Source organism: Dermochelys coriacea, chromosome 7 (assembly GCF_009764565.3).
Source record: "Dermochelys coriacea isolate rDerCor1 chromosome 7, rDerCor1.pri.v4, whole genome shotgun sequence".
In the NCBI taxonomy this organism is placed as follows: Eukaryota; Metazoa; Chordata; order Testudines; family Dermochelyidae; genus Dermochelys; species Dermochelys coriacea.
In genome coordinates this window covers 52,278,661-52,291,093 of record NC_050074.1, presented here as the reverse complement: position 1 = coordinate 52,291,093, position 12,433 = coordinate 52,278,661, and the positions used below count along the sequence as shown (strand labels likewise).

The 12,433-nt window shown below is 49.1% G+C and overlaps 1 protein-coding gene across 7 annotated transcripts in view; it reads right to left on the bottom strand.

Moving 5' to 3' along the window:
* Nucleotides 1-12,433, bottom strand: part of FANCD2 (FA complementation group D2) — a 188,564-nt gene that overhangs the window by 122,766 nt on the left and 53,365 nt on the right. For all 7 annotated transcript variants that reach the window (XM_038409532.2, XM_043518412.1, XM_038409533.2 and 4 more), the window contains 2 exons: nt 10,254-10,361; nt 7,689-7,798 (listed from right to left, as the gene is read on the bottom strand). In XM_038409532.2, coding sequence (XP_038265460.1) covers nt 7,689-7,798; nt 10,254-10,361 — 218 coding nt within the window. The remainder of the gene's footprint in view (nt 1-7,688; nt 7,799-10,253; nt 10,362-12,433) is intronic.

Here is a 12,433-nt window from a genome sequence, read left to right as displayed (position 1 = left end):
AGTACAGATGTGGGGACCTGCATGAAAGACCCCCTAAGCTTATTCTTACCAGCTCAGGTTAAAAACTTCCCCAAGGTACAAATTTTGCCTTGTCCTTGAACCCTATGCTGCCACCACCACGTGTTTTAAACAAAGAACAGGAAAACAGCCCACTTGGAGACATCTTCCCCCAAAATATCCCCCCAAGCCTTACACCCCCTTTCCTGGGGAAGGCTTGATAATAATATCCTCGCCAATTGGTACAGGTGAACACAGACCCAAACCCTTGGATCTTAAGAACAATGAAAAAGCAATCAGGTTCTTAAAAGAAGAATTTTAATTAAAGAAAAGGTAAAAGAATCACCTCTGTAAAATGAGGATGTGGTAAATACCTTACAGGGTAATCAGATTCAAAACATAGAGAATCCCTCTAGGCAAAACCTTAAGTTACAAAAAGACACAAAAACAGGAATATACATTCCATCCAGCATGGCTTATTTTACCAGCCATTAAACAAAAGGAAATCTAACGCATTTCTAGCTAGATTACTTACTAACTTAACAGGAGTTGTAAGGCTGCATTCCTGATCTGTTCCTGGCAAAAGCATCACACAGACAGACAGACCCATTTGTTTTCCCACCCCTCCAGATTTGAAAGTATCTTGTCCCCACATTGGTCATTTTGGGTCAGGTGCCAGCGAGGTTACCATAGCTTCTTAACCCTTTACAGGTGTAAGGGTTTTGCCTCTGGCCAGAAGGGATTTTATAGCCTGTATACAGAAAGGTGGTTATCCTTCCCTTTATATTTATGACAAGGCCATAATCCATGATGAAATGCACTGTATCGAAACAGGCTGGCCCTTCAGTCTGTCTGTTACTGCGATGAAGAGCTGTACCGACTTCCTGAATGGTTTCATCCTTTCTATGTAAAAGGCCAGAGCTCTGCGGACATCGACAGTGTGGAGTCTCTGCTCCCTACTACTCGCATGAGGCTTGGGGTAGAACACCAGGAGGAAAATGTCCTGGTTGATGTGGAACTGCGATACCACCTTCGGGAGGAAGGTCAGATGGGGTCTGAGCTGAACCTTGTCCTTAAAAAACATGGTGTAGGATGGCTCGGACGTTAAATCCCTAAGCTCAGACACCCTCCAGGCTGAAGTTATCGTCACTAGGAACGCAACCTTATAGAAGAGAGAGAGCAGGAAGCATGTTGTTAGAGGCTCAAAGGGATGCCCATGAGCCTAGAGAGGACCAAGTTAAGGCTCCAAGTAGGAACCGGTTGGAGGATGTGCGGGTACAACCTGTCGAGACCCTTCAGGAAGTGACTGACCAGGGGTTAGCGAAAACTGAGCGGCCCTGTACCCCCGGGTGGAAAGCCAAGATGGCAGCCAGGTGTACTCTTATAGAAAAGAAGGAGAGACCGTCCTGCTTTAGGTGGAAAAGATAATCCAAAAGCTGGGGCACTGAGGCTAGCACCGGGGGAAAGTTGTGCTGAGCTGACCAAATTGAAAATCTCTCCCACTTGGTCAGGTACGTGGCCCTAGTGGAGGGCTTCCTACTGCCCAAGAGAACCTGTCTGACTTGTTCTGAACAAGAGAGCTCCGACGGGTTCAGCCATGGAGCCTCCAGGCTGTGAGATGCAGCGACTGCAAGTTCGGGTGCTGGAGCCACCCATGAACCTGCATGAGAAGGTCCGGGAAAAGAGGCAGGGTAATCAGGGCTCCCACTGACGTGTCTAGGAGAGTCATGTACCAATGCTGGTGGGGCCAGGCTGATACTATGAGAATGACCCAAGCTCAGTCTCTGCGGATCTTGAGCAGGACCTTGTGGATGAGTGGTATGGGTGGGAAGGCGTATAGAAGTGGACCCCCTCAATGGAGGAGGAACGCGTCCACTGTAGAGCCCGGACTATGATTCTGGAAGGAGCAGAACTGCTGACACTTCCTGTTGCGTCACATGGTGAAGAGGTAGATCAGAGGACAGCCCCACCTCTGGAAGAGCGACGATGCAACGTCTGGGTAAAGGGACCACTCGCGGCTGTGAAAAACCTGCTGAAGCTGTCCACCAACTCGTTCTGGACCCCGGAAGGTACGACACCTGTAGATGAACTGAGTGCTCTATACAAAAGTCCCATAACCTGAAGGTTTCCTGGCAGAGGGGAGAGAAGCGTGAACCCCCGTTTCTTGATACAGACCATCATGGACGTAGTGTCCGTCATGACCGATACACATCAACCTGCTAGATATGGGCGGAATGACTGACACACTAGGCGATATGAAGACGGAGACGGAGAAGACAGAGGCCCTGAGTCCTGTGGTCCCCCAAATGAGCCCCCCACCCCAAATCTGACACACCTGTTACTAGCGTCAGGGATGGTTGTGGGGCAGTGAAGGGGACTCCTGAGCACACTTGCTGAGAGTCCGTCCACCACAGGAGCGAGTCAAGGATGGGGCGAGGCAGGGTCACGATCCTGTCCAAAGGGGTGAGTCTGTACACTGACGCAAGCCACAACTGAAATGGCCAAAGCCTGAGTCTGACGTGTCAAATCACATATTTACAGGCCACCATGTGGCCAAGAAGTTTGAGACAATTTCTCATGGTGGTTGTGGGGAATTGCCTGATTCCCTGGATAATGGCGTCGAGGGCCTGGAATGCCTTGGCTTGGGGTTGAGTCCAGAACCACCCCATGAACTCTATCCTCTGGAGTGGGGACAGAGTCGATTTCGCCTCGTTGAGTAGGAGGCCCAGATTCTCGAAAGTGGCTCTGATGAATGCCACCTGAGCCCTGGATAAGCCTTTGATCAGCCAGTCATCGAGGTATGGGAACACCTGTACCTGATGTTTCCACAGAAAGGTGGCAACAACTGCCATGCACTTGGTGAAGACTCGAGGTGCCACTGACAGGCCGAAAGAGAGGACTCTAAATTGGTAATGGGAACTGCTGACCACAACCTGAGGTACTTTCTGTGGTTTTGCGCTATTGCTATGTGAAAATACGTGTCCTCCAAGTCGAAGGCGGCGTACCAGTCTGCTGGATGCCATGAAGGGATCATAGAGGTCAAGGAGACCATGAGGAACCTGAGGTTCCTCACAAACTTGTTGAGGCCACGCAGGTCCAGGATAGACCTTAGGCTACCTTTGGCATTAGGAAATAGCGGGAATAGAAACCCTCATCCCTGTGCTCCAGTGGAACCTCCTCCACAGCCCCTAGCGCTAGGAGTGATTGAACCTCATGAATGAGAAGTTGCTTGTGAGAAGTGTCCCTGAAGAGGGATGGAGAAGGGGGGAGGAAGGGCGGGAGGGCACAGAATTGGATGGAGTATCCCCTCTCTACTGTGCGAAGCACCCAACGGTCCGAAGTAGTACGGGACCATGCACAGTAAAAAGGGGATAGTCGGGAGGAAAAGGTAAGGTGGGGCGAATCCAGTCTCTGATCTGGTGCACCGTCCTCGACTGCACCTTCAAAATGCCGGTTTAGGGCCACAGGGCGTTTTGGGCTGGCCTTGGTTAATGGAGGGATGTTGCCTTCTCCTACCGCTCCAGTTCCTCCTTCTAGAGTTGTCCTGGCAGTTCTGCTGTTGGAACCTTTGCGGAGATTGTGGGCGGAAGGGTCTGCGCTGAGTGGTGCAGCTATGTAAGCCCAAGGATCTAAGGGTGACTCGGGAATCTTTTAGGCTGTGGAGCCATTTGTCTGTCTTCTCTGAAAACAGTCTCACCCTCAAACGGGAGGTCCTGAATCGTTTATTGGACTTCGTAGGGTAACCGAGACTTGCAATCAGGCCCCCTGTCACATAGCCACCCCTGTCGCCATGACTCTTGTGGCAGTATCTGCAGCATCTAAGGTTGGCTGCAGTGAAGTGCGGAAGACTAATTTCCATTCTTCCACCAAGGTGATTAATTCTGACTGAGCGTCGGAAGGGATGAGCTCCGTGAACTTAGCCATGGAAGCACAGGTGTTATAAGAGTACCTGCTCACAATGGCCTGCTGGTTAGCAATACAGAGTTGTTGACTACCAATGGAGTAGATTTTCCTATCCACGAGGTCCAGTCATTTAGCGTCCCTATTCTTTGGGGAAGGACCTTGGAAATCTTGTCTCTCCCACTGGTTAGCCGCATCTATGACCAACGAGTCCGGAGGCGGATGGGAGTAGAGATGCTAAAAGCCTCTGGAGGGGATAAAATACCGGCGCTCATTGCATTTGGCAGTGGGTGGCTGTAATGCAGCTAGCCGGGGCTCGACCCTCTCCGGGGCAGCGGGGAGCCACGCCGGCTCACAACACACAGATAATGTTTGAGGAAATTAATCCAGCCGTGGGAGTCTCCCTCGGCAGCCCTTGCGGCAACTGAAACAAGCACCGTAAGCCCAGGCCCTAGGTCAAGGCGGGGCAACAATGAGTCAGATGCTCAGGCCTTCCGGCAGGGGCTGAGCAGTGGTAAACAGTACACAGAAATAGGTCCAGGCCCTGGATCAGGGCGTGGCAACCAAGTCAGTAGCTCAGGCCCTCAGGCAGGGACTGAGCAAATAGTTCAATTTTAGCAGGCCTAGGCCCTAAAGGACCTGGAAGAGACTGTCACCCACGAGTTGAGTGGCAGGGGGGACACAGGCCCTCCCACTCCACTGCGTCCCAGCCCGGGGCCCTAGCAGCGGCAGAAGACCTGCTGCTGTGTCAGTGGGGATCCTGGTCGCAACACACTGACATGGGCTCTGGCAGTGTTACAGCCAGACTAGGGTGGCTGTCCCCGGGCTACTTCCTAATCCCCCCTCTTGGGGTACCTGGGTCCAGGCAGTGTCCTCAGGGGCATCCAGCACTATGGGTTCCTCAGGGTAGCGACCGCATGGCAGGTCCAGCAACTCCTCCGGGTAGCAGCCGCAGGGCAGGTCCGGCAACTCCTGGCATGCACCTTGGGCTGCAGGGACTTCCCAGTCACAGGCCAGGCTGGAGGCGTCTGGCCTCCCCAGAAGATGGGCCCCCAGTGAGCTCTGAGGGAGAGTTTTTATACTTTCTGGTCACCACCTGACCTGATGAGGGGCAGGCTCAGAGCTCCCTGGCTCCGCCTACTCCGGCACCCGGATGGGTTCGTCCCTCTCCGGGGAGGCGGGGAGCCACACCACCTCACTACAGTGGCAGAGATGATATGCCATAGAGTTTTGATGGTGTCCACCACCGTCTTTATGAGGGGTAACGCTACCCATGAGGGCCCCGAGGGTGCTAGGATGTCCACCATGGGATCCGTATCCTCAACCACCTCCTCAGCCTTGATGCCCAAGTCTTGGGCAGCCCTGCAGAGCAACTGCTGTAAAACTCTGTTGTCCTCTAACACAGGGACTATGGACATCCCTGCCAATGCTTCATCCAGCGACAAAGAGGAGGAAGCATGTGCTGGTGGTGGAAGCTCCCTGCTGTCTGCCCTGGATGGGTCACGTGACTCCCGGGACAGCGCTGGAGGTGGTGCCAATGATGGTGCCGGGGCAATTGGCGTCATAGGCAGCGTCGGCATCAGTCTCACAGGAGGAAGTTGCATTGGCACACTCACAGGAGCCGCCGGGGTCGGGGGGCCTGGTGCCGACATCGGAACCTGGGCTGTAGGTGCCTGCATCAAGGTCGACATCAACAACAGTGCAGGCATGGGAGACAGGTGTGTCGACATTATGAAGGCTGGTGCCGAAGTCGAAGCCAAGCACGGTGCCAGAATCGACAGTGCTGGAGGAAAAGGCGTCGGTACCATAGGCACCGGATGCGGATGCACAACGGAAGGTGGTACATAAGTGGCGGAGGTGACTGAAGCATTTTGCTGAGCATGGGCCCTGGGTTCCTCCCTGACCCTGGTGATAGGCCCAGAGAGTCCAAAAGGGCCACTGAGGTGGGTTCTGCCACTGCAGAGGCCATGCCTGATGCTCCCTTCTGTCTCTGCCGGACCTCGCTCTCCGGCTTCTTCTACTACTTGAGCGATAGGAATCAGGCTCTGACTCCGAGGTCTCAGACACTGAAGACCACGGAGGAGCCGATCCTTGGTGTCTCGAACAGCGAGAGCTCAGGGAGTAGGAAGGCTCTCTATCTGAGCATATAGGTGCCAATGGACAAGGCAAAGGAGAGTGCCTCGACATCATAGCTGGCTTTCCCTTAGAATGCACCGGAGGACGGGGCTCCATCGGCACTGAGGGTTCCTCCCTGGCAGGCGAGAATGGTGCCATCAGGTGGAGGAGATCTCTGGCAGCCTGATATGCTTCTGGCGTGGACGGGAGCTGCAGCTGCTGCGTAGGCGCTGGTGATCGAGGTGGGGCCAGATTTGATCGCCTTACCTGGATAGGAGTCGACACAGCCCTGGAAGGAGACGCCGAGGAGTGGCCCACCTGGGGTTGCACTTCTTGAGGCTTAGCTGGAGAATGGTCGTCCGGCTTTTTCTTCTTTTGAGGCATTAGTGAATGGGAGCGGTGCCTACTATCAGAAGGGCCCAATGAGGTGCCATGGGGGTGCCAACCGTCCCTGAAGAAGTCCTTCCTCAGCGCCGAAGTTGCCAACAGCACTGGGGCACTCCGTGTCGAGGATGACGCCATCGGGGTTGGGTATCTCAAGCCCAGGTCAGAGAGGGGGCACAAGGCTGCCTCCATGAGGATCACCTTCAGCCACTGTTCCCGTTCTTTAAGTGTTCTCAGGCGGAATTCGCAGCAGATCTTGCAAGATCTTTCTGATGAGTCTCCCCCAGGCACTGAAGACACGACAAGTGCAGATCACTCTTAGGCATGCGCTTGGCACAAGCCACGCAGTTCTTAAATCCCGGGGATTGCGACATGCCACGGCGCCGGGGCCAGAGTTGGGGGGAACCCCCAACTACAATACTATACTAAACTTTAAACTGGTACTACTCACTAACTAAATATATACATAGAATAAACAAAGAAAACTTGCTGATCAAGAGCCAAGGGAAGTTCCAGCCACTGTCACTGGCGGTAAGAAGGAACTGAAAGGGTGGCGGGTCAGCCGGGCTATATATTAGGCGCCATAAGGGCATGACTCCAGGGGCGCCCAGGCCGACCCGAAGGATGCTGCGAAGGGTAAAATCTTCCGGCCATCATGCACGTGCATGCGCACACACCTGATTGGAATCGATGTGAACAAGCACTCGAAGAAAAACCTTCTTTTTGATAAACTAAATAGACTGAATTTCTTGAGTCTCTCACTATAAGGCATGTTTTCCAATCCCATAATCATTTTTGTTCTCTGAACCCTTTCCAATTTATCAAAATCCATCTTGAACTGTGGACACCAGACCAGGACACAGTATTCCAGCAGCAGTCACACCAGTGACAAATACAGAGGTCATATAACCTCTCTACTCCTACTCAAGAATCAACTGTTTTTATATCCAAGGATTGCATTAGCCACAGAAGCTCATGTTGCACTGACTATCTACCACAACCCCAAATCTTTTCCAGTCACAACTCCTTCTGATGCTGATCCAGGCATCTCAGAATCAGCATCATCAGGAAAGCAGTGGCAGGACCAGCAGCAGGACAGCACATTTTCAAAGGATACACGGGACAATCATGTGCAAAGAATGTTTTTCGGTGGTTTTCTTCCAGTGAGCCTTACAGTGACCATCACAAACCATGTGACTGTCCCCTTTCTCCTCCCCTCTTACTAGCTCTGGTTATATCAGGCTGGCTAGAGCAGGTTAAATGACAGTTGACAAGTTCTATTCCTTTCCCACCTCTTTGCTGCCATGCTGCCTGCCACAGTAATAGCACCAATAATCCCCATTTGTTTATACTTAGGAACTGTGCTAGACAGCCACTTCCTGATCACCATATGCATATCGTCCTGCAGAGAGAGAGAGAGAGAGGCATTACAAGTAGTCACCATGTATGCATTTGAGTGTGTTAATGGTACTGCTGTGAACATCTCACTTTTCAACACTCAAAACTTACAATAGAGCTGATTTACTTCCCTGTTAATTTCCTCCAGACAAAACGGGGCAGCCAGACCACGGGAAGTACATCCTTGTAAGGGAAAACACATGTTGTGACTGACTAACAGCAACCCAATGCAAGAGGACAGTGAGTTTCAGCTGGCCTGTCCAGTTGAGTGTACCCCAGCTCCCTAATGTCATAAACTGCATCTAAAAGGTGTCATATAAGATATCAGTAGAAAGGTAATAGCCTATTTATCATCAGTATCATTGGATGGTGTATGTATGGAGGACAAATTCAAAATTACAAATAAATTAGGAATTATGTTATCAAAAAGTGTGCCTGCCAGGCAGGGCTGAAGTTACCCCACACTAGATATAACAATGTGTTCTGCCATCTTGAAGTTATTTCCAAGTTACATTAAGAAACAAAGGGAATGCAATTTACATAAAAAGTAAACAGGATCAGCAAGCCAATAAGGGGAAGAGATAACCACTCAGCATCACGGCAGGGAGAGGGGAGTGTAGGAACAGATCAATTTGCATTTTAGCAAACACCAGCAGGGGAAAAACCCAGCATGGAATGTCCTTTACCAGGAAATTCCATGTCGCCTACCTCACAGCTTGAATGAACTTTGCTTTAGGAAGAAGAATCCATTTAAAAGGTTCACTGAACTATAAAAGAGGGGCAAAGAACCGCAAGTGATCTTTCACCTAAGAAGACAAAGAAACCAAGCACTTTGGCCCTTGTGGGATCAGCTGATCAGACGGGTGCTCAGCCATCTTGCTGGAAGGTAGATAGTTTGCTTACCAATCTTGAACAAAGACTGCAGCTTGTTGAGTGAAGTCTTAGCCACTAGACAGTGTTTTTCACTTTTATTTGCTTGTAATCTTTTCTAACACTATCCTTGATATCTGAACTTACTTAAAATCCCATCTCCTTTTATTAATAAATTTGTTTTACTTTTAATCTAAACTGGCCCAGTGCTATGTCTGAACTGAAGTGATAGTTTACTCCAGTTAAAGTGATAAGCTGAGCACATTTTGTCATTTTAGAGGAGCAAACAAACATTATTTCTCTGAGCATTCCAGGAGAGGACTGGATACTTCAGAGCAGACGGTTTTGGGGAAATTTGGGACAGGGAGTGTGTTGGGGTCACCCCTGCATAAGGTAACTGGGTGACAGAACGTAGAGTGGGGCTGTTGTGTTGTAGACAGGCTGCTGAAGTCAGAACTGCTCAACAAAGAGACACTCAGTGCGTGCTTGACTGTGGACTATCAGTGTCCTGGTGGTGAATCACAGCAGCAGAGCATTCAAAGCACTCAAAATACAGGGCAGGCAGTAACACAGCCTCTCACTGTCTGGTTGCACTCTGGAACGTGACAGTGACCTCCTTGACTATGGGGACACTGGCCACACATCCACAGTTAAAGATGCAACCAATGTTCCAAAATTAGGCTCGTTTTGACCTTTGCTCTAGTTATTTAACGAAAGTGTGTAGAAGAATATTTTTTATTTGCAGGCTCTATACTGTTTCTAAGCCCAGGTCTCACAGCTTCCAATTTTCACAAGATTTTTCAGCTACTTTTGCCTGACCACTGCCTCATTGACAGGTATGAAAATTCAGACCTATGTATTTGAACATGCTCTTGTTACATTGTAATTGACTTGTTCCCTGGGATGCTGTATAATAAGCTGGAAGTCAATTCAGACATAAAATGGATTTGGTAACACAGATTTGTCCTCTAGAGTTTTAGATATCAAACTACAGATAACAAAGCTCTGAAGTCTAACACTTCACTGCAGCGATGCAGCAGAGAAAACACTCCTTTGAGGAGGGTAACTCTTCAGGGGCGGAGTCTCTTTTGTTTCTGTCTTGCAAACCTTAAGTGGCCTGTTAGAGAGAAGCTCTCCCGCAGCAGACCTACTGGGGTGCAGTAGCTGAGTTATGCTTCCTGAAGGATTCCTAAGGTGTGTAGAAGTCAAGTTCTGCTGCTGTGCCTCTCAGGATGTGTGCAGGCAGTGTCTCCCCAGTGGAGCTAATCAGGTGTGCGGTAGCAGCAGGGAGTTCCTCCTGTGTGGAATAGGAATGAGCTCCACAGGAGAAAAGTCTGGAGCAGGAAACGGGCTCACAACCATCAAACTTGGGGGGGCAAAGGGAAGGTGAGGGGAAGAAATTTTAAAATTAAAAAGGTACTGTGCACCAGAAATCCCCATATGCAGGAGGGCTGTATAGGCTGCACCATCCTGGCCCTGCTGTTGCTGTCTCCACACCACACAAGCTCTGCAAACTAGCGCAGCAAGGGGAGAAAGACCAGGGATTTGCTTCCTACCTGCCCCCATTGTCTCTCTCCCCCTCCACTCACCTGAATATAGCTGTCTTCCTGCCTCTGGCTGAATGCCAACTCGCCAAGAATGTAGAAGAGTTTCCGGATTTGCTGTGGATTCAGCTTCTCTGTATAGTCTAAAATGTTCTGTAATAGAGAAATGTCAAAGTAGCCATAATACCCTGACAGGCCCTTCTCACACTCCAAATAACACACCTGATTGTCAGTAACAAGAATTTACTTTTCTCTTTTGCACATACTCAGGAGAAAGCTACCACTGTGCATTCAAATTAAAGAAGCATCCATTCATATGTCATCTGAGGGCTACATTATTGCAATTCCCCATGACTGAGGCTGAAAGTGAAGATATGCAAAATGTAGTGCCCGTTTCTTCCATGACTTTGGTCACCAGGAGCATGTTAAATATGTGCTCCAGTCCTTCTACTGACACCCAGTCTGCTTCCATTGCCACTTTAAGGCTTTGATCCGAGTTTTCAAAGCAGGTCCAAAGTGCATTAATGATCATGGTGGGATGGAGAATAATATGGAAAATGATATAATGCCATTCTATAAATCAGTGGTGTGGCTTCATCTGGATACTATGTGCAGCACTTGACACCCTATCTCTGAATGGATATTGCAGAACTAACGAGTTCAGAGAAGGGTGACAAGAATGAGTGAGTGCCTGGAGAAATTCTCCTAGGAAGAGAAATTGAAAAGACTGGGATTGTTCCCCTACAGAGTGGACAGACAAAAAGGGACATGACAAAAGTCTATAAAACAGTGAATGATCTAGAGAACAAAGATTAGGAGGGCTGTTTGCTCCTTGTTCTTGTGATGAGAGGGGGAGTTCAATGACACTGAAAGGTGCCAAACTCAAAACTGATAAAAGGTGATTCAACTATTGGATCTTGACAAAAACTAATATTCTGGTAGTGATGCCTACAGCTAAGGTTGCCTAACACTTTCCATTACAAGCCTCTGTTTTCAATTGCTCATAACTTTGCCAAATTGTAACGGTTTAGATTGGAATTTTCTACAGCTGGTCTCTACCTCAAGCTATTTTTTTCCTTTATGAAAATGATTGCTTCCCGGAACAAGGCTCGTTTTTCCACTACTTGGTAATTTTGCTCATGTTAATATTTTTATCCAGCTATTTCTCTGAAAAGCACTAGCAAGTCCGTGATTTGGAGCAGGAACTTGGAATTTGCAGAGGATGATCTTGGGGTCAAAGAGGTGCCATTTGCTGTCCCCATGAAATGTATCAAATTATAAGCCTCCCAAAAGTGCAAATTGCACATGCTCAGTAGAGCTTTATGGAGGATTCTTGCTAAAATCTCTGAACATTCTGTCTGTGCTGAGCATGCTCTATCCTCATAGAGATCCCTATGTGCCAAATACACTAAGCATTCTTGACCTCTACAGAGCTCACCACCTGCCTAATGCACAAAATATGCTCCCCAGACTCCACTGAGTCTCATACAGATTCGGCATAAAGCTAAAGCTCTGGGTCGGTTGTGATGCACTACTGCGGCTATCCCGCAGTTTGGCTTAGGGGAGGGTGTAATGAGCTGGCAGTAGAAGGAGACCATGAATTCTAGTTCCAGCTTTTCCACTGACTTGTGTTATGTCTATACTCTTCAGGGCCTTTATTATTGAGCAAATCCTAACAGCCCTACTTCCAGACGCAGACATATATAATTTCCCTCCATTTAATGAGGGGGTAAGCAAGAGGTTGCACAAGGTCACATGTGGCAGAACTGAGAATAGAACATGGGTCTCTAACATGGCAGAGCCAAGCCTCACCCATTCAGCCACAATGTGCCAAATCTAAGTGCTTTGCGGTGCTGTCTATAACCACTAGACCATACTCCCCTCCAGAGCCAAGAATAGACTCCAGCATTCCCAACATTCCTCTGCTGTCTAGTAAATAATTATGTAAGTTACTTGCAAAGGTGCACTGCATTCCCCCTCATGATTGGTCCACAGAGGGTATTAGGTATTATCCTCCGACTCTAACAGTTGTTCCTTAGATAGAATGGTAGAGGTCTCTGCTGTGGATACAAAGGTCCAGCACATGCAAAGATCAATATAGTTCCTCATGAAGGAATTTCTGATCTTTTTTTCCATTTTCCTTTTTAAAAATCCTAGCAAGTTACATACTAAAACCTTACATTAAAAAGAACATTATGACTGCAAAGTCAAGCCACTCTCAGTTT